Source organism: Zalophus californianus, chromosome 3, assembly GCF_009762305.2.
Source record: "Zalophus californianus isolate mZalCal1 chromosome 3, mZalCal1.pri.v2, whole genome shotgun sequence".
Taxonomy (NCBI): domain Eukaryota; kingdom Metazoa; phylum Chordata; class Mammalia; order Carnivora; family Otariidae; genus Zalophus; species Zalophus californianus.
The window spans coordinates 189,246,129-189,274,064 of record NC_045597.1 but is presented as its reverse complement, the minus strand read 5'-3'; the positions used below and the strand labels follow the sequence as shown (position 1 = coordinate 189,274,064).

The 27,936-nt window shown below is 48.6% G+C and overlaps 1 protein-coding gene across 1 annotated transcript; it reads left to right on the top strand.

Annotated features, from left to right (window-relative positions):
• Window positions 1-10,356: 10,356 nt before the first annotated feature.
• Window positions 10,357-14,400, top strand: ARL4C (ADP ribosylation factor like GTPase 4C). Its single transcript, XM_027591162.1, has 2 exons — window positions 10,357-11,426; window positions 14,049-14,400. The coding sequence occupies exons 1-2, from the start codon at window positions 10,852-10,854 to the stop codon at window positions 14,143-14,145; spliced, it is 672 nt and encodes a 223-aa protein (XP_027446963.1). The 5' UTR covers window positions 10,357-10,851; the 3' UTR covers window positions 14,146-14,400.
• The last annotated feature ends 13,536 nt before the right edge of the window (window positions 14,401-27,936 follow it).

The window sequence follows — 27,936 nt, the reverse complement described above, 5'->3', positions numbered from 1 at the left end:
AGAAAGGAGAATTTTTGATTTTTAAGTCATAGCACAAAATGTCTCCAGTCTCCTGGGCATGTTTCAGCCCACTGTTTTATCTTCAGAGCTGGCCTCGGGGGCAAAAATCATTTGAAAACCTCCAAAGAGGGGTGCCTGGGTGACTCAGTGGGTTAAGTGTCTGACTCTTGATTTTGGCTCAGGTCAGGATCCAATGGGCCATGAGATCAAGCCCCGTATCAAGCTCTGTGCTCAGCGGGGAGTCTGCGTGAAGAGTCTCTCCCTCTGCCCCTCCCTCCTACTCGTGCACATGTGTGCTCTCTCTCTCTCTCTCTCTCTCTCTCTCTCTCAAGTAAAATAAAATAAATCTTAAAAAAAAAAAAAAAGAAAAGAAAACCTGCGAAGAATCTGGGATGTTGGCAGTATGGTCCCTGCCTGGAAAGGTTCAAGATTTGGGGAGAGCTGGATTCCTTATGCACTTGCATCTCTGTGGGAAAGCACTTCTAAATGTTAATGTTACATTTAACTTTGCCTGTCTGACCTTGAGGTAGCAGGCTAGCAGCTCTAGAGGAAAATGATGCCCTCCATAAATTTTTCCCTGAAAGGGCTCCTTCCCAAGACCTATAGCTCAGTCAAGCTTGGAGACTACTTTTATGGATCTCATGCAGCTGAACATGAATCACTTATTTATGGATATTTGACATTTGCTGATGTGGTAATTCACTCTCTGGACATTTGTTCTATTTATTTTAGTTCTTTCCAGAATGCAGTTCAGAATTTAAAGCTTTTAAAATCTGCATATGTATGCAGGCATTTTTCTCTTTTTGTGCACTCATTAGCTAAATGGGTTTTTTGGACTTTCTTTGTTATGATGAAAATAATATCTTTATGCACATGGAATGCAAATTCAAGTGGTAGAATAGGTATGCAATGAAATATAAGTTTCTTTTCCAGACCACATACTCAGTTCCATTGTCCAGCGATAACCACTACCAGTAGTTCCTTGTGTTCTTGTATATCTTTTTGGAAAATCCCCATGCATATCATACATCATATAACTGTATCAATCTAACACACCCACATTCATACATTTATTATATAGATGTATACACACACACACAAACCTTTATTGGGGGGCAGGGGTGCAGAGGGGGAGGGAGAGAGAGAATCTCAAGCAGACTCCCTGCTGAGTGTGGAGCCTGAATGTGGGGCTCGATCTCATGACCCTGAGATCATGACCTGAACCAAAATCAAGAGTCAGATGCTCAACTGACTGAGCCACCCAGGTACCCCTCAATCTTAATACCTCTGAAGTTTATGACTACATGGAAGTATCTTAGATTGTTTCATAATGTTGCTACGGATGGGCGTTCCAGTCTCTGGCTAGGACAACTTTTCAGTGAAGGCTCCCATCTACAAGCCAACACCTTGTTCCTATGGCTACAGGTGACTTCAACCCTGGTTTCTTGAATCATCACTCTACCCTGAAGTCTAGACCTAATTTTCATATTTGAATGTATGACTTCTTTGGCCAGGAGAAGCCTAAGATTATTTTTATTTTGTTACTTTGCCCACTTAGCACTAGATAAAATTAAGACAAAGACATGGTCCGTGAGCAGCAGGCTGAAAATGAAGTTAAGAGATACTAGATAAATAAGCTACCATTCAGTCAGCTTCTACCATCACAGAAATCAAATTTGCTCTCATTTCTTTGCCTTTGTTTGTCTTTATCTTTTCCTCCCAAGTCATCACAGACTGAGATACTGGTGGAGTTCCTGTTTAGGTCAGCTTTGCTTCTCCATCTGCACCAGCCCATCATAAATCAGTTAATCGACCCAGGGCTGCATCCAGGTCAAACAGGACTCCACCAGCAGCTGGGAGTCCAGTTGCAGGAGTCAGGGAGAGGGACTTCTGACTGGCTGGTCTGTTGTCAGGACAGCTGCCGATGTGGGTGGGGCAGAGGCCCAGTCTCCTGGGTGGCAGGTGTCCAGTGGCACCTGGGAAAGAGATAGCTCCAAGGCATGGGGGTGCTGTAGGAGTGCCTCCAAGTGATCCCAGCACCCGGCTGCTCTTGGGAACAGAAGTCCTCAGGGTTCAGGGGCTGGGTGAGGCTGGGCTGTAGGTCTTCAGTAACTGCAGTAGGAAAGATCTCATAGCTTATTCCTTCTTCAAAAAACTCATAGTTTCCCTCTGGAGTACATTGCCTTGATGTTTCATGGCCATACTTTAGCTCTTCTGGACTCCTTGTTATCAGATTAATTTATTATACTGCTCTTCCTTTGCCTCCTTTGCTTAGGATTCTTGAGACACATAATATATGTCCCATAAGGAATAGCTCTGAGAAGGCAGGATTCAATATCTAGAAGGAGATACAGGCTGTGGCTAACTGTTGTCACCTCCCAGAACAGAGGCTGTGAGGGCAGGAGAGAATGAGGGAGGGTGGGACAGGCACTCCCTTCTCACTAAATGCCCATTTGTACCTTCTGAATGTTACACCGTGTGTTCACCTCATTCAAAAATACTGAAAAATGGGGGGCGCCTGGGTGGCTCAGTCGGTTGAACTTCCGACTCTTGATTTCGGCGCAGGTCATGATCTCAGGGTCATGGGATCGAGCCCCATGTAGGGCTCTGCACTCAGCAGGGAGTCTGCTTGAGATTCTCTCTCTCTCCCTGCCCCTCCCCCCACGCTCTCTCTCTAAAATAAATAAATAAGTATTAAAAAAATACTGAAAAATGATCTATTCAGTCATCTCCGTCTTCGTTCTCTTGAACATCAGTTTGTCAAGAGAGAAGCACTGGCTCTACCATGAGGAAATAAAGGGCTGGATCTTCCATAAAGATTGTGACGTCTTTGAGTAGAATGAAAATGCCCAACTTTTTCTGGAAGGAGAAAGAAGAGGAGGAGCAGGAGGATCTAAGCTCACCTCCCTGTGCCTTTGTTCTTTGGTCCTGCTGTTCTTTCATCTTGTCTTGGTGCCTTTCGTTGGGTCTTTTCGCTCCTTAGATTTTCTCTATTGCTGCATAGAGGTTGTGTCTCATCACATTCGATTTAGATGCCAGAGTTCATTGGACTGTCCCTCTGCATCATGTTAGGGGTTGAGAGTTGGGTTTTGAGGTCTAAATCTCTTCACTTATTCTCCTCCTATATTGACCAAGAAGTATTGCTTTATTATTCTGGGCATGATGATGCCCAAATGACCAACCTCCCACGTATTTCTGGAACTCCAGATTGAAGAAAGCAGCTCATGTTAAGATCTAAGCAGGACTTGCCCTTCACTACCCTGAGTGCAAGAAGTCCAATCCCACAGATCTTTTCCTTCCCCGTGACAGGTGGAGAAGGGGACAGACAGCCGATCTACTCCTAGAGGCGCATCCCTTCCCCATTCCTAGTGAAGTGGATCCCAGTGAAGTGTCAGGTTTGGGCCCAGCAGATGAGCCATCCTCCTCTCCAAGGTGCATGCAGAATGGACAGAGGTACATGCCTGGGTGAGGTCTGCTCTTCCCGCCTGCAAAAATAAGAAAGTAAATACAGCACTCATCGAAGACACGAATAAAGGCAACTCTCCTGAACAGAAGGAAATCCAACCAATGTGATTTAGAAGTGCTCCTAGTTTTAATTCCAAGAACCGTTTCTGAAATAGAATGATCTGGACTCTGGTTGACCGGATGTAGGCATGAGCAGATGGAAGGGACAGACGGGTTTACTTGTTGTCCTGGTGCTGGTTTCCTGTACCTTCTCCGTGATCCTGGTGGAGGTACATAGAGAGAGCGAGCTTTGGGTTGGATGGTTTATGTTGAGCTCCTCTGGCTGTGGGCAGTGACAGAGATTGAGAAACCTTAAGAGGTAGGTGGGATTAACTATGGAGATGTGAGAGGGCGAGAATGTTCAAGACCGAACACGGGGAGCCTCCAATGTTCTGTGGATTAATGACCAATGGACAAAGTCTCAAGCCATGATCAGAGAGGGGGAGGGAGTGGGGTTTTGCAGGCACAGATGTGGATGGTGGGCGGTGGGTGGGTGGTGGACCTCTGATCCAGTGAGCATCTCCATCCCAGACGGTCACCAGCACGAATCAGTCCTGCATCTTGGGGGACAGTAATGTGGGGCCGTAGAGGGTGAGGGAAGTCTTGCCGGTTGGCCAGTCCAGTTGGTTTTCTTAGGGAAACATTTTAAGAAAGGTGGAGGATCAAGAAGGTCAGTTGAAAGGCCAGGAAAGAAGGGAACCAAAGGTCTTGTGGATTTTTCCTTTGGTCCCAAATGCCCTTGGGAAAATAGACTTAGGAGGTTGGAGAGGACAGAATCAAGAAAGCAAAATGGATATTCTATGACTAATGGGGCAAAGTATTGGATTACACAGAGTACAGCATAACTCATAAGGAGGAAATGATATTCGAACAAAAGCAACAAAGAGCTAAAGAACTCTATTCAGATGCTCGTGCCATATTCACGTAGAAGATGGTTCCAGAAGAAGCCAACTGTTGTATCACAGGGAGGAGTCATCCTGAGTGACCACACAGCAGACAAAGGGAGAGCTGGTAACGCACCCCGTGCTCCTTCACCGTAGTTGGGAGAGCCGACAGGGCCTGATCCAGGCACAAAAGCATGATTGTTTCCATCTCTTTTGGGTCCAGCCAGCTAGCTTTTAATTAAGTGGAAATAATAGGCATCCCAGTTCACCTGGGGAGAACGGAGAAGGGGGACTGAAAGTAATCCAAGTTTCCATCAAATACTTCTCGGTTCATGGTGCAGTGCTCTGATCACCCGGTATTTATTGTTACCCGTTTTTTCTCCTTCTTCACTGTAGCTATTAGAGAAGAAATTTAATTATGGTGATTGAATAATTAAACGAATCACAAATAACTTTCGCATACCAAGCTTTTTCCTCCCCTTCAACTGAAAAGATGTTGGCACTGGTATGAGGATTCTCTGTCACTGTTAGTAGCCCTGAGCCCTGACTTCCAAAGTGTAGGGTCTTAATGTCCCTGATAAAAGTTCACGTAAGATATAAAATGTAGGGGGCGCCTGGCTGGCTCAGTCGGTGGAGTATATGACTCTTGATATTGGAGTTGTGGATTCGAGCCCCAGGTTGGGTGTTTAAAAATAATAAAAATCTTTATTGAAAAAAAAGGATATGGCTCAGTCAGTGAGCCACGCAACTCTTGATCTCAGAGTCATGAGATCATGCCCCATGTTGGCTGTGAAGCCTACTTTAAAAAAAAAAATGACATTTAAGTATTAAGGAGAGATTTGAAACAATCTTTTTACTTTTAAAGATTTAATGTATTTATTTGAGAGAGAGAGAGAGAAAGAGTGCACATGCCATGCGCAAGCAGGAGGAGGGGTAGCGGGAGAGGGAGAGAGAATCTCAAGCAGACTCCATGCTGAGCACGGAGCCCTATGCTGGGCTCGATCTCACAACCCTGAGATCATCACCTGAGCCAAAATCAAGAGTCGGATACTTAACCGACTGGACCACCCAGGAACTCCTAAAACAATCTTGCGTTTCAGTCTTGTTGCTTCACAGCAATAAAAAATGAGGCATTCTGAACTATTTTTTGTTTGTTTTCGTAATATCATGAATTGGAATGGACAACAGAGTAGTAGATCCTTCATAGTTCCAGGCTATGGATCACTTGAATGAGGCGAAAGCCTAGGGCATCACAGATTCACACTTGTCTCCACCCAAATCTATGGTCCCGTCCACAAAACTCCCCTTGGAGTCAATGTCTTATAGTCCTTTCCACATGTAGCCTGAGGCCAGAAGCTCCAGGGATAAAAGACCTTCCCAGGCTGCCACTCCCCAGGACTTCTGGGAGTGTGGGTAGGGGGGTCTTTGTGAAGGAGACCCTCCCACCAGACAAAGAACTTCAGTCCTGGACCACCTGGCTTGGGCTGATTCAGGCCTTCCCCTTTCCCTGTCCAACCGACCTCCTTTATGCTTGACTCCAGGCCCCCTCTCCGTTTACGGCTGCCCGTATCTGCCCACTGAATTAGATGTAAAAATTGATTTTTTCCACTCTCTAGTCTCAGCCGGGTTTCCTGGCTGCCGATTTCCTCTCTCTTCCATCAATTTATGATTCTTTGAACAGTTTTCCTGGTCATGTATCCCTTCCTGCTCTGCTCTGTCCCACGCTCCCGGCCGACCATCCCTCTTGTGCTGCACTGGTCTCACAGACAAGACCCAAGCCCACACCTGAGAATCTCTGTCCTCAAGCTCTGAGCCCTAAGCAGAAGCATTTTCCCAGTTTAAGAAGTGGGGCCCTAACAGATCTAGTCCCACAGCTCCAGATAGAGAACCAGGTTAGGGAGTCACTTATGTATTCATTGGTTCAATAAATATGGATTGGACATTTACTAGGCACTAGGCAAATTTGCCTCTGGAAAGGGCTTCAGCTATTACACGAGAAGCTCGGTAGAGGGCACTCCTGTACTATAGCAGCTAAGCATGCAGGGGTGGTAGGGCACCTGAACCCAGGGATCCAATCGGAAAACTCAAATAATCACACATATCATATGCGGGCGTGCAGGCACACATGCCCACGTTCTGATATTTATCCTTAAACATATTCAACGGTGGATAGGACTCTTGCCTTTACATGCCATGCCAGTATGCTTACTAAAGCAAACATAATAATGATGTGATATATTCATTGCTCCATTCACCAGATCCACTTAAAAGTTATTTTAATAGGTGGCACACTTCATTTCTAAACGCTTAAGGGAAAAACAAATATTTTAGGACACAATTTCAAAATGACTGCTAAGTTACTGTATTCTGTTTACTTGAACTAACTGAGCCCTTTTCTGGGTGTAAAGTCATCTTGATGCAGAAGGGAAGGGAGAGGCAAGACCCAAGTGCACGCTGCTTTTCGAGAAACGTCTTATTCTGATTCATGAGGGTGAAGAAAGCGGCACCTGCCACCAATGTTTTCCACCCGGTGGAATCCTTGCCCCTCGGGCAGTTGTCACTATTCAAATAACTAAGTACGTTATAAAACCAGTGGCTTTACAGTTAGCAAAGTTGACATTTCCTGAGCACGTACTATGTGCCAGGCGCTGTGCCAAACCCTTTAAAGTGTATTATTTTTTTGTTTCTTATTTAAGTATTTATTGCATATGTTATTTATTGCATATGTTATTGTGTAAGACACAGTGCAGAGATGAGGAGCTTGAGAACAGTGAACGAGGGGTCGGCCTATGGCTAGAATGTGCGGGGAAATGCAGAGCGCCCAGCCCAGTCCCGCCACGCCGCTAGCCGTGATGGTACGTGCACGTAGAAAGAGACTCAATGTGGGCCTTGCACTTCTGACACGGTAGTAAACATTACTTCCCTTTACATAATTTCAGTGTTTTTCAACTTAAATCCATATTTAAAAGCAAGTTACTAGTTGATCCAGCTGAATGACATTTTTATGTGTTAAAAGTTAAATTATCAACTGTAAAATCAACTTATCACCTGGTGAGTGAAATTAGAATGTAGAGTGGTTGCTATTCCGTGACGGTGGGTTGCTGTTTGATGACTCTGTTCTGGAAGGTTCTGTTCATGTCTATTAATCTGCTTTTTCTACTGGACAACAGACAGCCCTTTATGGCTAAACCCCACCATAGTGTGTGAGCAGTGGGGGCTACAGTCAAACCCACTCTGGGCAGTAATTAGTGCAGCATCAGGAAGACACATCAAATGTTTCACTAAGATATTTCCTTCCTGCTACCCTTAACATCAAAGTAAGACCTGACTGGGGGTAGATGCAGGTAACAGAAAGGAGTCCTACATTAAGAGCATTTGTGGGAGCTGGATCCAGAGGGTTTCCAAATGCCCAGGTCCCAGGCTACTAATCAAAGTCCTGTCTCGGGCTGGCCCCCAGCCTGTGCCTGTGGCAGAGAGCAAGGAGAGAGAAGAAACAATCTCATGAGAAGGTGACTATCTATGGAGCAGACCTTGAAGAGAGCTAAAAAAATCACTCCCCAAAGCACAAAATCCGGTCTTCCCAGGGTTCCCAATAACCAAATGACATCATTATAAACTATGCTGATGTCTGTTACTTTTGCTTACTCACCAGCATTTGCCCTTTTGGGAACAGATGCCTAATTATTCTTTAGGAACCACCCCTCCCCACTTTGAGCCCCTGGGCCACATCTATCGGTGTGCTCCAACCTCCTGGACAGCAGTCTTGACTCCAGAGTGAGCTAAACGGGCCAAAAGAACGTGTTTCCCAGGCTTTTGTTGCAGTTACTGGGAGAGATACACCTTTTTTCTTCTAGGATCTAAACCAAGGATGTGAGTCCGGGGCGTCAGTAGGAAAAAGAATCAATACAGAGGAAAACAGAGGAGAGATGGAGGAAGGCCTGGTTTAAGACTTCTTTTGAGCTCCTGGATCTAGCCATACCTGAAGACCAGCCTAATCATCAACTTTTCAGTTATGTCAGTGAATGTATTTCCATTTTGTCCAACCCAATGTGAGTTGAATTTCTGTCTTTTACAACTGGATTCAGGTTGCTTACAACTTCATTCCCCTTCAAAATAGCATGTGGATGGAGTGTGGAGGGAGGAAGAACAGGCAGGCCTTTGGCCCTGGACATGAATACCATTGGGCTTGGAGCAGGTATCCACATCTAAGCTCCACCTTGACAAAGTCCCAGGTGCCAAGGCCTTGCTTTCCCCATATGGACCCGCAAGGCCATTTCCAGCCTGACATTCTATGTCCAATCCCTGGACCCACTCTGGATGGCCCATGACCTCGATGGCTGCCGCCACCACAGGAATCCCAAAGATGGGATGGCTTGTCTTGTCTTCTTCCGATGTGGTCTTCTCAGATGTTTTGGTACCAACAAAGTCATGTATTTTATCATAGCCTGTGAAAGGAAGGTAGTAAAGGAAAGCAGTTCTAGAAAATTTTGGTTTCAGGGTGCCTGGCTGGTTCAGTTGGAGGAGCGTGCGACTCTTGATGTCTGGGTTGTAAGTTTGAGCCCCACGTAGGGTGTAGAGATAACTTAAAAATAAAATCTTAAAAAATAAAACGAAGTTTTGGTTTTTATTCATAAATGTGATCGTTTTCACTGTGTCCCTCTTGGCCCCATTCCTGTCTTTTCTGCCTAATAAGCTGGAGATGGAAAGATGCTATGGGCCATTCAGCCACTGGCGGCCTCTGCAGAGCGGCTCCGCCCCTGGTCTGTGCGTCCCGCGAAATGCACTCTCGGCTTCCTCCGCGCCCAGAGAATGTTGATTTGTTATGTGTTTCCAAACCAGAATAAAACGAATTGGAGTGAGGGGAAAGAGAAACCGGGTAAGGGGCACTGGTGTTTGTAACCCACGGTGCCACCTACTCCAGGCCCCGGACACATTTTGTTTCAGCGCCCAAGTGTGCCTGGAGCCCCAGATGAAGGAGTGGTTCACCTGTGAGCAGGTGGTTCTCAGGCCTCAAAGCAGAGTGGCAGACAGCCTTGCCGATGCTAAGGCTTGCTGGGGATGTCAGCTTTGCTGGTGGAAACAAAATTAGGCCGGGTGGGCTGCCTGGGAAAGGTGAGTTGTCTTCAGTTATTTGGGGTAGGAAGTCTTGTGGCCTGGGATGCAAATGCCCGACCCCTTCTTCTTCACTGTAGCCACCACCAGGCTACAAAAGCTGGGCCTCGCCCGGCGTTCCCTGGGCACAGGCCTGAGCTCCAAGCTCGGCAGTGGACCCGGAGGTCGGGCAGGAAAGCCTGTCAGGGCATCGTGGAGGGCCAGGGCCCCCGGCACCGCCAAGAGCGCCAGAGTGGGATGCGCCAGGGCTGGGTCAGGCGCGGGGTGCAGACTGGCGGCTCACTGTGGCCTGCGCCTTCCTTTCCCCTCTCCTGGGGACCCGACCGCACGGCCGCCTTCCCCGGCGGGGCACTTTCAACGCCCACGCTGGGCGCTCCCCGGGCCCTCAGCCCCGCCCGGGAAGAATTGGCCCTTGCCCGCCCCTCTCTGGACTCAGGATTCCGGGCCGCGCCAGCGCCTGCCGAAGGGGACCCGCCCCCCCCCCCCCCGCCCCGGCCCCCGAACCCGCTCCCCGAGGCAGGCTGTGCGGCCCCGGCTCCGAGGCTGGGGGTTCCGGGAGCCTGGAGCTATTTTTATAAGATGCGTCAGCCGGCCGGGGAGGAAGAGCCGGGCCCGGGCCCATTGTCTGGGCGCCGCGCGGGAGGGGGACGCGGAGGGCGATTTCGAACGCTCGGAAGGCGCGAAAGCTGCGCGCGCGGGCGGGGAGGTGCTCGCCGGGCCGAGGGCGGCGGGGGGCGGGGCCCGAGGGGGCGGGGCCGGGGGCGGGGCCGGGCGCCCTCCCGCCGCTGCAGGCTAGCGGCGGCGGCGGCGGCGGCGGCGACAGAGCGGGGCCTGCGGGGACAGCCAGGCGGCCGCGCCGGCAGCGACGCCCGGGGACGCCCGCGCCCCGCCTGCGCCTCCGAGGCGCGCCCGGGAGCGGGAGCGGCCCAGTGGCCCGCGAAGGCAGAGGCGAGCGCTGGGCGCCGGGAGCCGCTAGCCTGCGGGCGGCAGAGAGCCGGGCAGCGGCCGGAGCGCGGGGGCGCGGCCGGAGGCAGCCGCAGAGCGAGCCGGGGCCGGGGGAGCGCGCCGGGCGCGAGCAACCCTGCGCCGCGGCGGCGGAGGCGGCTTCGCGGGAGACAAAAGCCCGCCGGAGAAACGTGATGCCCGGCCGGCGCGGGCGCGGGGGCCGCGGCGTCTGAGTCCCCCCACGTCCCCGAGCCGTGCGCCCCGGGGACGCCAAGGCCGGGCTGGTGCCCGAGGCGGAGGGCGACAGGGGCGGCCCAGGTGCGCCCGGCCGCGTCGGGCCCGTCACTGCTCGGGGGGCGGCGCCCTCCCGTCGCCGCCGCAGTGGCCGGCGCCGCAGCGAGGAGCCATGGGCAACATCTCCTCCAACATCTCGGCCTTCCAGTCCCTGCACATCGTCATGCTGGGCTTGGACTCGGCCGGCAAGACCACGGTGCTCTACCGGCTCAAGTTCAACGAGTTCGTGAACACAGTGCCCACCATCGGCTTCAACACGGAGAAGATCAAGCTGAGCAACGGCACGGCCAAGGGCATCAGCTGCCACTTCTGGGACGTAGGCGGCCAGGAGAAGCTGCGGCCGCTGTGGAAGTCCTACAGCCGCTGCACGGACGGCATCATCTACGTGGTGGACTCGGTGGACGTGGACCGGCTGGAGGAGGCCAAGACGGAGCTGCACAAGGTGACCAAGTTCGCCGAGAACCAGGGCACGCCGCTGCTGGTCATCGCCAACAAGCAGGACCTCCCCAAGTCGCTGCCGGTGGCCGAGATCGAGAAGCAGCTGGCGCTGCACGAGCTCATCCCGGCCACCACCTACCACGTCCAGCCGGCGTGCGCCATCATCGGCGAGGGCCTCACCGAGGGCATGGACAAGCTCTATGAGATGATCCTGAAACGCAGGAAGTCCCTCAAGCAGAAGAAGAAGCGGTAATGCGCCCAGCTGCGGTGGGGAGCGAGCGGGGAGCCAGCCGGGAACGAGCGAGCGGGTCAGGGATGGATGGATGGATGGATGGATGGATGGATGGATGGATGGATGGATGGGTGGGTGGATGGGTGGATGAAGGAGAATCTGCGCCCGCGAACAAAGACAGAGAACCAAAGCAATGCTTCGAATTTTTAAAATGGAATCTGTGCACCCAGACGCAGGACTAGTGACTTAACCTGGGTGTGTACGCTGACTTGCCAGCCTGCCCTCCATCAGCCCCCACCCCCAGCTCAGGGGACCTTTTGTCTGGATGCCAGAGCTACTACCAATGGGTGGGGGGCGCTGGGGAGTGGACGTGCCTAGCCTGCTGTCCGCCCTCCCGGCCCAGGTGGAAGGCTCAGATGTCAGAGACAAAAGTGATTTCTTCCTCCAGCGGGGCCAGAAGTTCAGGCTGCCCCGCCCTCACTGGGGGCTCCCACCTGTGAGTTACCAGAGGTTTGCGGTTCCCAGAACCCTGGGAGTACCTGTTTGGGGGTATGATGGCTGTGGGAGGTGCTGGCTTGGGGGGGGGGGGCGGGTAACTGCTGCCCCTTGCGTTCATGGGCTCTGGAAGCTGGATAATTTTATGTCACAGGGCAGGCCCCTGTTGAAATTTCATTTGTCCTGCTCTGGGCCCAAACACGGTGGGGGTTTGGGCCATGAGAGGACTGCCTGGAACAATACAGCAGCCCCAGAGCTCAGGGCGTTCCGCTGGCCTTGACTGGGGAATGGCCGTGAAGATGCCCCTTTCCTGGTGCTTTATGGTGGCTACGGAAGACCAGTTCAATTGAGAACTGCTTTTCAGCCTGGAATCAGACATCTTCCAGAGGGTTTGGACACTGTCCATGTGTAGGTCATTATCACACAAAGAGACCAATAAAAATTAAAAAAAAAAAAACTGTTGGAGGTGGTGGCAAATGATGTATTTACTGTTTGCAGGATAGTTAAAGGTGTTTAAAGGGTAAGGCTCTTGGCATAAATGCTGGTTGGGGTGTATGTGTAGATACAGGGACCTCCCTCTGTACTGTGTAATCGGCATAAATACCTAGACCCATATGTGTGGAATCTTAAAATCTCTTAGCCTACTGAATGGTTTGTGTAAGCACACCAGCTGCAGATGTGTGCTGAAATGCAAGATGGTTTTTGCAAGGGATGCCTCTTGTAATACTAACCGCCTGATGATGGGTTTTGGTTTTCAGACATGTTTTTTAAAAAATTCTACAAATGAATACTCACCTTGAAAATATTCACCTTGGGGGGTGGGGGGAAGACTTTGCTCTGCCCTTTTAGATCCCTTTACGCTGCAAGTAGCAACATGTTCAAATTTCTAATTTGGTTCATTGTGGCCTATCTGGTTTAAGTATTTCATTAAAAATGTCTCGTTAGAGTATTTGATGTCATGCACCGAAAAACAAAACCCCACCTTGTTGCAAAAGCCGACCTCGTTGCATGGATTTAAGAGCGAAGGAAAAGTCCTTCCTAATCCATTCTTGTGGGAACTGGCCTTCGTAGCAAATGCAAACAATGAGTGCTTGAGATAAAAGAAAGCGTGTGATGTAATGATCACCTGTACTCAGGCACTTCACAGTTTACTTGAAAGAGGCTTTGGAAAATAGATAAAGCAAAAAGAAGAATAAATGCATATTTTTAATAATGTAATTTAAAAATCCTTTATAATCAGGACTGAGTCTTGGTTTGCAGAAGATGTCATTTACCCTGAAACACAGTATCGAAAGGGAAACTTAACACTTAACTGTTTGATTTTTATTTCCTCTTAAAATTCATGTTTACAGGTAGAATTATGTATATCGCCCCCTCCCCTCACTGTGAGAAATTTTCTTTTACGAAGGAGGCCTATAGAAATTGGGCATGATCATGCCTGAGCATGTGAGTTAGTCAAATTATAAATCCATGCCTATTGTCCATTGCACTCAGAAAGTTAATTTAAGAACCAGAGGTTGAAGTCCTGGCTTCCTGCTTGAAACCCAATTCTTATGGGAAATATTTGAAAAGAGGAAACCTAGCCCATCTTCCTTTTATCTTTTGTCGGTGAATTTGGTACCTCTCTAATGCTGGTCTTTTTGTAGGAACTCAGTAGAGAAAAGAGAGCTAACGAAGTGTGAAAGCCTGCAGGATCTCGGTTTACATATCGACAGCATAGTCACTGATTTCTAAATGGGCTGGTCCCACCATCTGAAGATTCTGTATAGAGTTATTAAAAAAAAATCCATCTTCCTTTATTTTCTTCACATGTAACAATTTCTTATGCACTTTGACATTTTGGTAGTTCCACACTATTGAGAGAATAATATATTTATTTTGTGACATTGCCAATGCCAAATACTGTCACCATCTCGTGCTAACCATACTTAGGTTCGAGATCACTGTTCAAATCCTGTCATGCTTAACCAACGAAGCGACATGATTTTGGGTTTTGCATTATCAAGACTTAAGGGTGCAGTCAGCTGTTCGTAATTGTGCAGTAAAGTAAAGCCCTGTGGTGTGTCCACTAATAGTTAAGAGTCTCAGTTGATTTCTGTCATGTTTGACCTAATAATAGCCCATTTTTGTCTCTGACCAAACAGAGGAAGCGCACATCAGATCACCTTGGAGTGGTCCTGGGGGATTTCGCTCCTACATATCATCAGTGATTTATTATACCTCCTGGCCTTTGGAGAATGAATGGGTTTCACACAGAGGAAGTTGGCCTCCCCACGTGAGCTTTTGAAATTGTTTCTCATAGACACAGGGAGGCCGATTTTGTTTCAAACGGATTCTCTTCACAGATTCTCTGTCATGGTGTTGGGACGATGTCTCCTGGGTTCAGTTTTTGTTTCTACAGCTGTAATTCTCTGTCCTGAACATTCTTCTGTTCCTGTTCCCTTTTATATGCATATATGATGCTGTGAACAGAAATAAATTATTTATACAATCAAACGTGTGGGGAAGTTGTCTGGGTGGTTTTTTCGAGTTGCCCCTCTTTCTAGGCCTTCTTTGCTGAGTGAGGGGATGGCTCACGAGATGGTCTCTGGGGCCCTAATGGGGCTGGGCCAGAGGTTGGCCCAGTCTGGACACTTCAGACTCTCTGCCCTGAGCCGAGGAGGGCGAGGGCTGGATGCCCATCCCGCCGACAGGGTGCCTCTCCATGGTCCTCAGAGATCCTTCAGGAAGACGGCCTCCATGCCTCGCCTGGCCTCAGCCTCTCAGTTATTAAAAAGGTCATGACTGGGGCACCTGGCTGACTCAGTCCATAGAGCACGTGACTCTTGCTCTCAGGGTCATGAGTTCAAGCCCCACAGTGGGTGTAGAGCCTACCTTAAAAAGAAAAGGTCATGACTGTTCATCACTTCAAAGACATTATAAGATTGTGTAAAATTAGAAGTAGCTGTGTGCTGATATAACAAGAGTAGTAGTCACAAAGCTGCTCACAGTCTTGGCTTCCTCTGCTCCCATCCAGGCTAAACCATCAAGACATACACCAAGAATGCAAGACTTGAGTCCTCTGACATAGTAGGCGCCGTAAAACCATCCTGCTTTGCACGCGCTGTTGGGAAAAGGCCCACTCTCTGGAGAAAAAGTGATGGGGGCAGAATCAGGAGCATTCTGACAGGTTCGATGCACACGCGCTCCTGGAAACACTCGGCAGAGAGTCAGCAGCAAAACCAGGTGCTGGTTGGGTGGGTCTCAGCTCTGGAGACAAAAGGATCCAGTTTCACATTCCAGCTCAAATGCTTAGGGCCCCATGATTTTACTCAACAGTCCTAAGCCTCTTGAGCCTTGATTTCCACATATGTAAAATGGGATCATCATGGTTGCTGGGGAGGATGTAACACAATAATTCAGCGAGGTGCTTGCGAAGGGCCTGGCAGGGAACACGGGCTCTTCTGCAGCTTTAGCCTTGATCATGGGCTGCCAGCAACCTGTGGAAGGAGTAATTCAACCTCACCACAGGCCTTTGCGTTAGGTCGCTGCAATCTCCCTTTTAACCACACCTCTTGGTCTCCTTACCCTCTGAAACCTAGGCTGCAGACCCCAGGCCCAGGCCAGAGTGGGGTCAAGCCAGCAGCTGTACATTCTAACACCATCCTGGGCGTGTGGTCTTCTCTTCCAGAGCAGTGCGGGGCTGAGTGGGGGGACTACGGAGTCTGTGGCTCAGACACCCCGTCCTTCCAGGCTCCGAGCGCCCCCCCAGAGTAAGGCATGGATCTTTGATAGCCGGTGGCCCCAAATCACATCGAGCATAGAATACGTGCTCAGTATCTATGGGCTGAACGACTGAATTCTTGTGGGTTAGTTTCAGCTGTAAACTTTAAAATGGGCATTATACAAAATAAACAATGATTTCTCATGAAGTGGTTTTAATTAAGTTGAAAATGGACAAAGTATTAGTATCTTCTTCAAGATCATGTCATGAGATGAATCATTGCTGTGACTTGGGAGAAGGACATTGGTACTCTTACACCTAATAAAACATTTATGAACCTAGTGGTTTTTGTTTTAAAAAAATGAGCAAGGCTAGATTTGTATCATTCCCGTTGCTGTAGAAGCTGACGTTTAGGAGCCAGATGGCATCAGAATGGGCACAGGTGCCATTTCTAAGTCCCGAAACCTGAAAAATCTTGGAAAACTATTTGGGGGTCCGTGCTCTCCAGAGGACTAAAAATACTAGCAATCAGAAGAAGCCAAGACTGAAACCCTTATTTTATGGTACCAACATCACAGACTGTTCCACTGGCCCATCCGTGGGGTAGCGAGGAGAGGCAAGTTATGTGCAAAGAGCAGACATATAAGATGTGATGGCGTGAAAGAGGGAGGTGAGAACACACCCAGAACTTGACCCACCGACCAACTTAACAGCGCTTGGCCTGTGCTCCCCGTTCCCAGCTCTGCCTCTGAGCGCTCAGCTGATGCCCACGACCGGCATTCGCCCGCCAGGAAACACGCTCTGCTGCGTCAGCTGGTGTGAGAGCTTTTCTGTTCTCTCTTCGAACTTACACCGTTCGTCCATGTTCACTTCTCCTTAAACAGCCTTTTCCGCCAGCTCTCCTGGCTTAGTTGAGACCTTTGAAGAATAGCATCTGCGCAAGACGTTGGAGCACTTTATACATTTGTTCTGCACAGCATCTGATGGGGAATGGGGCCGCTTCCATTTAGAGGAGATAGCAGACTGAGGGCCTCTGAGAAAGTGGCTTGTTGCTTCTTGGCCAAGATTAGAAGATGTGAGAATAAAAGAGCTATGTAGTTTAACCCCAGCTCGGGTTTCAGAACATGAAATGGCTTTCTTCGAATGGTCTGACCTGTGCCACCGGGCATTAACTTCTCCTAATGAGAGCATCACAGCAGGTGCATTCTCCTCGGGGCGTGACAGCAAGCCATGGGAGAGAGAACCGAACCAGGTTATTTTTCAGGTTGCATTTGTACATAGGTTTGAGGGGACAAGCATCTCTTCGGTATTTATCCATTAACATTACTGTAACATAGTCATGTGAAGTGTTTCTATCCCACCCTATTTCTATTCCCCATTAGTCCTGCATCATCATCATGACTATAGCCATTGCCAACCTTCACCGAGGGCTCACCGTGTGCAGGACTCCATAGCCACGGTAAGGGCTTGATCTGCTTGTTGTTGTTGTTGTTGTTTTCTCCTAAGAGCACCAACAGATCAATTCATTAATCAAATAAATGAATCACTTGATTGTATCTGCACTTACAGATGAGATGGAGGGGAAGAGATTCGAGAATGCCCTCTGAGCCCCTGGTGGAGCCCCAGGTCCCTGAGCCCCAGAGGCTGAGCTCCCGGTGGTCCCCAGTCTGCTGCTCCTGGAGTGGGAAGCCTAGCCATTGAAGGAAGCCGGGAATCTGATTTCAGGGAGCAGAGGGCGGAGGCTGGTGTCCTGCCTGCAGGGCCACCCTCCTGCACCCTCCTGACGGGGAGGGCCCAATCTCCACCCTGGCCCCAGAACTCACACCCACCGCCGCTGACATACCTGACCCCAAGCTCAGAGCCTTGCCATCCCTCCCTCGGGAGCACAATCTAGGGTCTAGGAAAACACAAGCTCTCTGGTCCCACTTTCTGTCCATGAAGAATTTTATTTCCTTTCAAGAGACTGTTGGGGGGAGGCAATGCCTCCCCACTTCACACAGGGGCTTTTACAGACCCTGGGGAGGGGGGGACATTGAGTATCAGTGTTCTTGCTTTGGAATGTGGTCTTGACATCAAACTCTCTACCAGAGTCCTTCGTGAGGCAGAGGATGCCGGCCCTCCCTGTCCCTCAGGGTGTTTTCAAAGATAAAATGAGATACTAGGTGGGAAAGCACCATCCACACGGCAGGTCCAGACGTGTGCAAGGTTGGCACAGCAGGCCTGGACTGTGGCCCCTTCTCTCCTGTGCCAACTCTAGCCTCCGGGACATCATGCTCCTCCTGTTGTTAGGGACAAGCTGAACCGCGCCCGCGTTCCCTCTTCATTTTCGCTGATGAGAAAACTTCCGCCTCCAGAGTAAACCAAAGCAGACTTCCCGGAAGAAGACATCTCTCCTTGTGAGTTTCTGGACATAGAACCTTTAGCGCGAGTGTCCATTAAGTGACTCTTGAGGAAAATTTACCTCCTTATCACTGTCCTTTGCAGGCTTCTCCTTCTATGGCCACACATGATTGTTTTCACTCCTTAAACACTAACTCCCTGTTCAATTGATTTCAACTGCCCATGTCTCATAAAGCTAAAATGATTTCAATGTATAATTTAAAAGTCATCATGGTAAGTAATGACAACTGCAACAGCTTATTTCATAAATATATGTTTGAGTCCACTATTACACAGATGAACTTTTGCACTGCTACGTAATTTGCAGTGTGCTGGGATGTCATATTCATCATGAAAAAAAGGCTGTTAAAAATATCTGCAAAGAGGGGCGCCTGGGTGGCTCAGTCAGTAGAGCATGAGACTCTTAAACTCAGGGTTGTGAGTTGAAGCCCCATATTGGGTGTGGAGCCTACTTAAAAAAAAAAAAAAAATATATATATATATATATATACACACACACGCGCGCACACACACACACACACACACATATTTGCAAATAATTATGACGCCTGTTACGCTGGGGACACTCCACTAGGCAGACGTGCCAGGCAGACTTGGAACATGATTCTTGTCTTCAGATGGCTGACATTCTAGGTGGTGAATCAAGGCTAAAAGTATCAAGTGAGGCGCTTGACTCCAGTGCTAAACAGTCCTCAGTTTCACCAAAAAGAAAGTCCTTAGTTCAACCAAGTTCACATTTTCTGTGCCACACTCGCCCTGGAGTAAAACATGTCACTCTTTTTTTTTTTTTTTTTTTTTTTTTTGGTGCGTACAATTTGCAGACCCCCAGTCCTCCCTGGATCCTCTTCTCCAGCTCTTCCTGAGATTTCCTTGGGAGGGATGTGCCAACATCACTGTGCTAACAGCCACTCTCCGCCACTTTCTCCTTTCCCACCCTGACCGCTCGTGGAAGTGTCCTTCTGGGAGCTGGGCTCAGCAAGGTGGCCACAGCTGCAGGCCCCAGTCCCACTGACCCCGCACGTGGCACCCCATCCTCCATGCCCATCAGATATTTCAGGATATGGCTGGCATGGCTCCTTCGTGTCTTCTCTCACTCCAATATCTGGAGCTGGGGATCATCCAAGGGGCTGATCCCGTGCCGTCTCAGAATCCCTTCTTACCTCACACTGCTTCTCTCCCCTAGTGTGGACCCCCACGAACCCAAAAGTGTTGTGTAATCTGTCTTGGAATCAGTTTGCTCCCGTAGAGCTAGGAATTTCTTGCAGGAGTTTTGAAAATGACCACCTCCCCTAGAAATTCACTTGGTGCCTTAATTCTGCTCTTTCTTGCCTCTATTTGAGTAAGGCATTGGGGTGATGGAATCAGGGGCTGAAGAGTCTGTCGGGGGTAAAATCCTCTGAGGCAGGCACTGTGGGTAACCCACACAAATCCAAGCCTCTGTCACCTTTCTTGCTGGCAGAACCCCAGTTTTGCTTGGGAGTATCTTCTGCCTCGTGGCTACGTGCTCAAGGAAAGTGACTCCATACTCCGCTTATGGGGAGATGGGTCTGAGCCATAAAATTAATCCATTCTTCTTGCCCGTGATTTGTTTAGGAAGGGTCATGAGACTGAAGGGAAAGGCTTCTTGAAGAGGAGTAAGTGGATGGGATTTGGAAAATCTTCCTTATTTTTTAAAGTTGGACACAAGGATCATATATCTCTCCTTTGCTGCCTCTGAATTTCAGTGAATAAAGATGTGATGCCTGGAGTGGTGGCAGCCATCCTGATGCCATGCCGAGAGCCAACTCACATACCAAGGATGGCAGGAGGGACATAGAAAAGGAACCTGGGTCTCAGAGGACATCACCGAATTACTAAAATTACCAACCCTGGACAGCCTCGCCTCAGGACTCGCGGTTCCGTGGGAAAATAAAATTAACTGCGAGAAAGTAAAATGTCCTTTACTTTGGGATTTCAGTTACTTGCAGCTAAAAGTTCTCAACTAACAAGTTCCCTCAGACACCACCACCAACCCTTCATTGTACAGAACCTTTAGGGCTCCCCACAAGAGCTGCTGTGTGGGGGAAACTGCTCCACGGCCTCTGTGCCAACAGATCACGGGCAGATGGAGACCTGCCTCGACTGGCCCCGGCTGGCGGAATGGAGGGACTGACCGCTTGGCTCCTGGTTGAACAATTACCGCCAGCGAGCTCAGGTCCTTCGGAGCTAGCCCTTCTGGCCAGGAGGGGAGGCACATTTCGAGTGTAAGCCCAAGTAAGCAGCTGAGAACACAGTTAACTGTGAAGCCCTTTACCAGGGTTTTCTGAGAAGAAAAGATGAAGATAATATTAGTTGCAACCATTTGCGGAGTGTTTGTTTTATGCTAGGCTATGAATTAAGCACTTTACAGACTCACTTCATATAATCCTCTCCAAAAGCCCAGGAGGTAGGTCTGTTCATCCCACCTACACCGATTGCCTGCCTTCAATACACAGACAGACAAACAGATGGGTAGATAGATAGATAAACCCAGTAACAATTACTGAACATTTATGGAGTGCCCAGCAGTGAGCCGAGTCTGCTGGGTAGATACCTTATTTGTGCCTCATAATAAAGGTTATGGGATAAAGACTATTTTATCACCACCTTCATTTCACAAACTTGGAAACGGTCGGCGGTCTGACTTCAGAACCGCGAGGCAGCCCTTCACAGCCCGGAACCAAGACTTGGCATGTGGAGAGTATTCCAGAATATCCGTGAAATCAATGTGCTTATAACTGGGGGAGTGTCCCCACCACCGCGGAGAGATGGCAGGAGAGCGCTCCAAACCAGTGCCTCTCCCACCCATCTGGGGTTCCCATTACATCACAGGTCCTGATTTGCTGGGGCCGGGGAGGGGGGAGGTGTCCTGAGAGTCTGCTTTCCTAGTGAGTTCCTGATGATGCCTTGCCGCTGCTTCCTGAACGCAAGCGTCAGGGCCATGCATTCCTTAGGAGCCTCCCAACCCTGGCTTGGCATCACGCTAGGGCCCCAGCTGGCTCATGCCTGAGCCACGTCACTCAGCTCCCTCTAGAGCAGTGACTCTCCACTGGGTGCAATTTTGGCTTCCAAAACACAATGGCAATGTCCTGAGACATCTTCGGTTGTCACCACTGACATAATATACATATAATATATATGCGTATAGATAAATAATACAGATTTTCTTCAATTACTTCTTGACTGTCTATCTCCCCCTAAGTATGAGTCTCCTGTTGCTGCTGTAACAAATTACCACAAACTTAGTGGCTTAAAACAACACAGATACTATTATCTTACGGTTCTAAAATAAGAAGTCCTAACATCAAGGTGTCAGCAAAGGCTGTGTTCTTTCTGGACGGTCTAGGGGAGAATCTATCCCTTGCCTCGTCTGGCTCCTGGAGGCCACCTGCCATTGTCAAAGCTGTCAACACGGCATCTTCAAATCTCCCCGTGACTGTGACCCTCTTGCCTTGCTTGTGAGGACCTTGCAATGACCTTGGGTCCAACCAGATGAGCCAGCATAACCTCCGATCTCAAGATCCTTCACTCACTCACATCCACAAAATCCCTTTTGCCACAGGGGTTAACGTTTTCACAGGTCTCACTTCTAAGTCCTGGAGCTGAGAATAGTCACTGGTTTTAGGAATAATAATTTGAAGGATGAATGACTCTTGGTTTTCAGAAAAAAAGTAATAAGAAAATTAGAAACAAACAGAAGACACCCCCCCATAAAAATGCAAATAAAGGAAATAGGTTCACCTGTAAGAGTCAGATTATAAAGTCAATTCATTGTGGCAGAAAATCAGGACATGAGAAGTAAGCTTAAAGAGACTGAACAGTGTCTGGACCAGGGTTGGATTCAGGTAAGGCAGTCAATGCAGGGGAAGAACAGTGGCCACCGGAAGGGCCCAGAGCAGCCACGAAAGCCTGCAAACCAGAGCCCTTCCAGAGGACAGTGGCCACACATACATGGCATCTCCCATAGGCAGTGTGGCTGCCGATGACTGTCATGGACTGAAGACACAAATAAATGTCTCCTGGGGCCGGTGTAGCTCTAATTGCAAATTAATCCGTTGCTATTTTGGTTTGTCCATTGGTATGTTGGTTTTGGGGGTTGTCATAACAAATGACCACAAACAGAGGGGCTTAAACAATAGAAATTTATTGTCACAGTTCCAAAGGCCATAAGTCCAAGATCAAGGGGTAGGCAGGGCTGGTTCCTCCCGTGGCTGTGAGGCTAGGGTCTGCTCCAGGCCTCTGGCTTAGCCACTGGTGGCTTGTGGCCGTCCTTAGCATTCCTCAGTTTGTGACAGTGTGACACCAGTCCTCACGTGGCTTTCTCCCTGTGTGTGTCTCTCTGTGTCCAAATTTCCCCTTTTTATAAAAATGCAGTCAGAGTAGATCCAGGTCCACTCTAATGACCCCATCTTAACTCGATCATCTGCAAAGACTGTATTTGCAAATAAGGTCACATTCATAACAGGAGGATACAAGTCAACCCATAACAGGGGCACCTGGCTGGCTCAGTCGGTGGAGCGTGCAACTCTTGATCTCAGGGTTGTGAGCTCAAGCCCCACGCTGGGTACAGATATTACTTACAAATAAAATCTTAAAAAAAAAAAAATCAACCCATAATGATCAGTTTCAGCGAATTGAGGTAACACAAACCTGAATTTCTGAGTTTATTTTTTTATTATTTTTTTAAAGATTTTATTTATTTATCTGACAGAGAGAGACAGAGCGAGAGAGGGAGTGGGAGAGGGAGAAGCAGGCTTCCCGCTGAGCAGGGAGCCCGATGTGGGGCTCGATCCCAGGACCCTGGGATCACAGCCTGAGCCGAAGGCAGACGGTCGACTGAGCCACCCCAGGCGCCCTGAATTTCTGAGTTTAAATGGGTTTGAGACACCGAGGAAACCATAAACTATGGGGAAGCCACCAAGAAACAGGGGCATTGGTGGCAGCTGCCTGTGCCCCACATTCTTCGTCCGGCCTTGCACCCACTCTCCACTCAGCCTTCTGTGTTCACGGAGAGCCCCCATCTTGTCAATATCACACGGCGTTTTGCTGAGTTTCAAGGTGAAAATCAGTACTGAAATGCTATCCTGACGTTTGGTCTGTGCCATCCTGATATTGGCATACATGTTTGGATGCAGGAAAATAAGCCTGCTAACCTGGAAGTGAAGCAAGTCACATCTCATGGCTAGGACAAACTTGGAGATGTACACACCACCATTGTAGGTAATTTTTCCTTAAAATGAGAAATACAGTGTGAATTAAGGAAAATGCCAGAAGATGGGGCACCTGGGTGGCTCAGTTGGTTAAGCATCCGACTCTTGATTTCAGCTCAGGTCATGATCTCAGGGTTGTGAGATGGAGCCTCATGTAGGGCTCTGTGCTCAGCGTGGAGTCTGCTTGTCCCTCTCTCTCTGCTCCTCCCCCTGCTTTGCCTGCACACGCACGCTCGCACGCTCTTTCTCTCTCTCTCTAAAATAGATAAATTAATTAAAAAAGAGAAAAAGGAAAATGCCAGAAGAGACAGCATGGTGTAACTGCAGAGCAGTGGGTAGTTTTGGATTCAGACGTGTAGATTCAAACTGTAGCTCAGACGTATCATTGCTGTGTGACCTGGAGGCAGTTTCTTAACTTCTCTGAGCCTATATCCATTGGAGATGCTCAACAAGTGAACGTGAGTATCATTCCATTTCAGTAACTTATTAGCTCCCTGACAGTAGATTAATGGTTGGCAGGGGGTGGAGAGGGGGGCACGGGGAGTGGCAACCAGTGGGTAGGTATGGGGTTTCTTTTTGGATGATGGAAGTATTCTGGAAATGGACAGTGATGATGGTTATACACTGTGAATGTACTAAAAAATCATTGGGTTGCCCACTGTAAAACCATGAATTTCATATTATATGACTTAAATCTCAATTTTTTAATAGGAAAAAAACCCCAAATGTAAAGCTTATCTAACAAGTAGCTGGTTTCATCCTCAAGGATCCTTACTAACACACTTATTTCTATTCAGCTTGATGAAATGATAAATTATATCAGTCTATATTTTTGTACCTAGCAGAGTGTTATTCGTCAACCACGAAATTTGAATAGTCCAGGAAAATGATGTCTCGAGCCTATTTAATTAAGTTAGTAATGAGGACTCTGTTTGAGCTTCTAAGTTATCTGCCTTAATTGCCACAGCTGGGCTCTCCAGTACCACAATCACATTTGAGGTTTCCTTTGGTAAAATTCAAGGGTTGAGCAGGTCTGGGAGAAAAGAACCAGCCAGATCTATTGATCAAGCATTTCTAACACGTCTTCCTTCCTTTTTTAGGTCTTAGGTTTGCACACTACCAGGAACAGGAATTAACTCCATGTCAGCATTTCAATGTTGCTCTTCACTACCTTGCAACAAGTTAGTTTCACAGTAACTCGGGGCTCTTGTCCTAATTTCAGGCTCTTGGACAAATGAAAGTGTTTGAATACCAGCCCCATGCATGAATATGTGACACTCTCGTACCCCTAGAAGGACTCACATTATAATCTCATCAAGGATTCAATGTCTGTAAAAAGGACGCTGACCCTTGGCTTCTGAGTTGTTGTTCTCTGCTGTGCACAAAGGCTTTTGTATATTGACCTTAACCTGAAGATTTTAATTTAACTCTTGTCTGCCTGGTACCCCCTGTAAGATTTGATCCACACCATTCCAGTTAGATATGGATCTGTCGTTCTTGTCAATTGGCTCTGGCATGAACAAATTCTATAGATCACTGCTTCTCACACGGCAGTGTGCACAGGACTTGCCTGCTGGCTTGCTAAAATGCAATCTCACTTGTGAGGTCTAGGTAGGACCCAAACTTCTGCATCTCAGCAAGCTCCCTGGTGATGCTGCTGGTCTGTGGGCACACTTTGAGCAGCAGGGAATAAAGCCACTGTCTCCACATCGAAGGAGGTAGAATGTAACACATGAGAGACTGCTCTCCCACTTCTAGTTGCTGGACCCAGCGGAGAGGGTGAGCCACAGAGGAAAGATGCACATATCTGCGTGAAGTGAATATCGCCGTGGCCTCTGCCAGCACCTGGTACCAGAAGGGGCACAGTGATGCCAGCTGGTTGCTCGTGGGGCCCAGGTATTCACGAGACATGATGTGTGGCCTGAAGCTCAATCTGTCACATTTCTAGGACACCTATCAGTAGCCATGACCTTCCTGGGGTCCAAGAGGTCCTGGATAATTTATAGAAACTTAAGCTAACGGACCAGCCTTTGCATGGCTGCTGGCTGCATGGCCGTGGGCCTTGCAACATCTCAAGAGCAGCTGACGGCTCGTGCCTACTCCCTACTGCATACCCGCTCCTGGCTCCTTCCAGTTCCACTGAGGCAGAGTCTCCATGCCCCCTGCACACTTGGATTGGGGTGGGCCCATGGTACTGATGCTGCCAATGTAACCTGAGTGAAAACGGGGCAGTCCCAAGAGGATGTCCCTTCTCTGGGTCCCCATGTTCCTCTACAGGACTGAAGACAAAGAGTCCAAGATAACGGAGGTGCTGATGGGACCAGCCCGGAAAGCGGAGTCACCTCTTCCAGAAGAGTCCAGCTGCCCCACCAGGAGCACCTGTGACGTAAGCCAGACATTCTGAACCAGGCTTATGCCGCTAAGATTTCAGAGTTCATTTACTAAGTAGCCAGCCTTGCCATTATGCCCCCACCACCACTACCACAAGAACCCACAGCCTGCAGACAGCAGCTGGTTATCGGGAGAGTTGGTGACAATAAACCTGCACATGGAAAATGCCCTCTGGTTTTTAGGAGTTCATTCTCAGTGGTCTTGTTCAATCACTTGGATTTCGTACTCCCTGTAACAGAGTTCATCTGCCTCTTGGCACCCAGGAGACTCCCAGGTACTCTTAATCTTTTGGCATCAAGGGCAATGCCTCTCAAAGGTCAGCATTAGGAAAACATCGGGTTTCCCGGGCAGGTCCATATAATTATACCCCAGCTGCAAAATGACCATAAGATTAAAGAGCGTGCTGCATGTCAGTGGGCAATAAACGCGTGTCTTGGGAGGTATATTAGCTTTCTTTGGCTGCTGTAACAACTTACCACAAACTGGGGAGCTTAAAACCACAACAATAGAGGTTGGAACCCTGAAATCAAGGTGTTGTCAAGGTTGGTTCCTTCTGGAAGGTCTGAAGGAGAATCTGTCCCACTCCTCTCTCTGAGCTTCTGGTGGCTTCCAGCAACCCTTGCATTCCTGGGCTTGTAGATCCATCACTCCAAGTCTCTGCCTCTGTTGTTGCCTGGCCTTCTCATCTGTGTGTCTTCAACCCTTCTCCTCCCTTATAAGGACACTTGTCATTGCATTTAGGGTCTATCCAAATCAGGATGATCTCATCTCAAAATGACTGATCTCCTGTTCATTTGAACTTGGGTCCTGAATATGGCAGCTTTTCCTGAGTTCTATTTAGAAAATCGCCATGACCCGTGGCCTCTGTTACTACAAAATTGGCATCCCTACCTCTCCCCATCTCAGTCACCTGTGGTCACTGAGGTGAAGCTGCACTGCCCTTCAGAGAGGTCAAGGCGCCTTAAGAGAAAGGTTCCTTATGGCTTCCGGTCCTGCCAATGTAAAGAGAACAAAAATGCTGTAAGTACCTGGCCGAGGCACAGGCTCCTGATTACCTGGGAGGCCACAGGTAGCTGATACCTGACCGAACTTAGGGCAATCTTCTTTGGTCTGTGTAATTCCCTGTGTGTGTCTATCCATCTGCACTGAGAGATTCCTCCCAAGTTATGAGTCTGGCAGCTTGGTAAAGCTCGGGCAATCATGGGGCTGTGTAGACTCCGCTCCAGGTCTCCTCCTCAAAACTACATTCCTGTGTAATCCACACCAATATTGTCATCTCGCCCCACAATGTAATTATTAGTCATGGAGTCTCCTGGGCTGATAGCCCATGTGGGGCCAGCGGAATGACTCCCATAGGCTAGGTCACAATGGTGCCCCCAGCAAGGACTTCCCTTGTGGGAGGTTGTGGGAAGGGTGAGGGAGACGTGCCAAGGCCCCCAGACTGAACCGTACAATCCTGACATGTGTGTGCTCAGTTTTCTTTCTGCGGCTCCAAACAGAAATGAGTGGGAGCGTTCACAAATGGATGGTTGTAAGTTGGGTATTAGAGAATGATGCATATATTAAGGTGAAACTAGAGTGCATTAGCCCAAGGACCCTTCCCGCTCTACAATTCTCCGCCTCTGTGCAGCTCCATTATGTCAAGGTCTCCAACTGGTGCAAATTGGCCAGCACACCACGTTTGATTTTAACTTACATGGTAACCCAGGTTATACTCGAGTTTTGAAATAAAATGAGTGTACCCTCTAATGTTGTTACCTGAGTAATTTCTGTCCTCGTGTGTAGCACAGGATTCCTCAAATCTTTAAACCATCAATTATGTGTCCTGATTCCAGGCTAGAATGTAATCAATACTTACTTATTAGGGCAAGTGTCTACCCGCAGCTTGCTGAGCCTAGCAAGCAAAATATTTATGACCTGACAAACCTGTTTTAACTATTCTCTATCATTACTTTACTACAGCCTACCATCAGTGGCTCAAATCTAAAGCTGATTTGAGTACAAGTTGCAGAATCTATATTCCAATAAGTCTGAAGGTACTTAGAATCTAGGAATCAAAATTCACATGAAAAGATACCTATTCCTTACCGATTGTTCATTTTTAACTGTCTCAGGTAAGTGCCATATTTAATAGGAATTTCTTCAACATCTACCTTGGGCCCAGGAATCGGCTCTGGTGATGATGAATGGGCAATGTTCTTCCCTGAAGGAACCCGTCTTCGGGAAGGATGTAGACAGATCCTCGGGGCAGCCCCTCAGGGTGACCAGAGCCCTGTTCATGCCCCATTAGGGTCCTAGCCACACCTCACA

Bases quoted from the DNA above. Each gene is read 5' to 3' on its own strand.
- ARL4C (XM_027591162.1), top strand. From the start codon at position 10,852: ATGGGCAACATCTCCTCCAACATCTCGGCCTTCCAGTCCCTGCACATC. The intron at 11,427-14,048 runs GTAATGCGCCCA...CTGACCAAACAG, and splicing joins CTCAAGCAGAAGAAGAAGCG to AGGAAGCGCACATCAGATCA.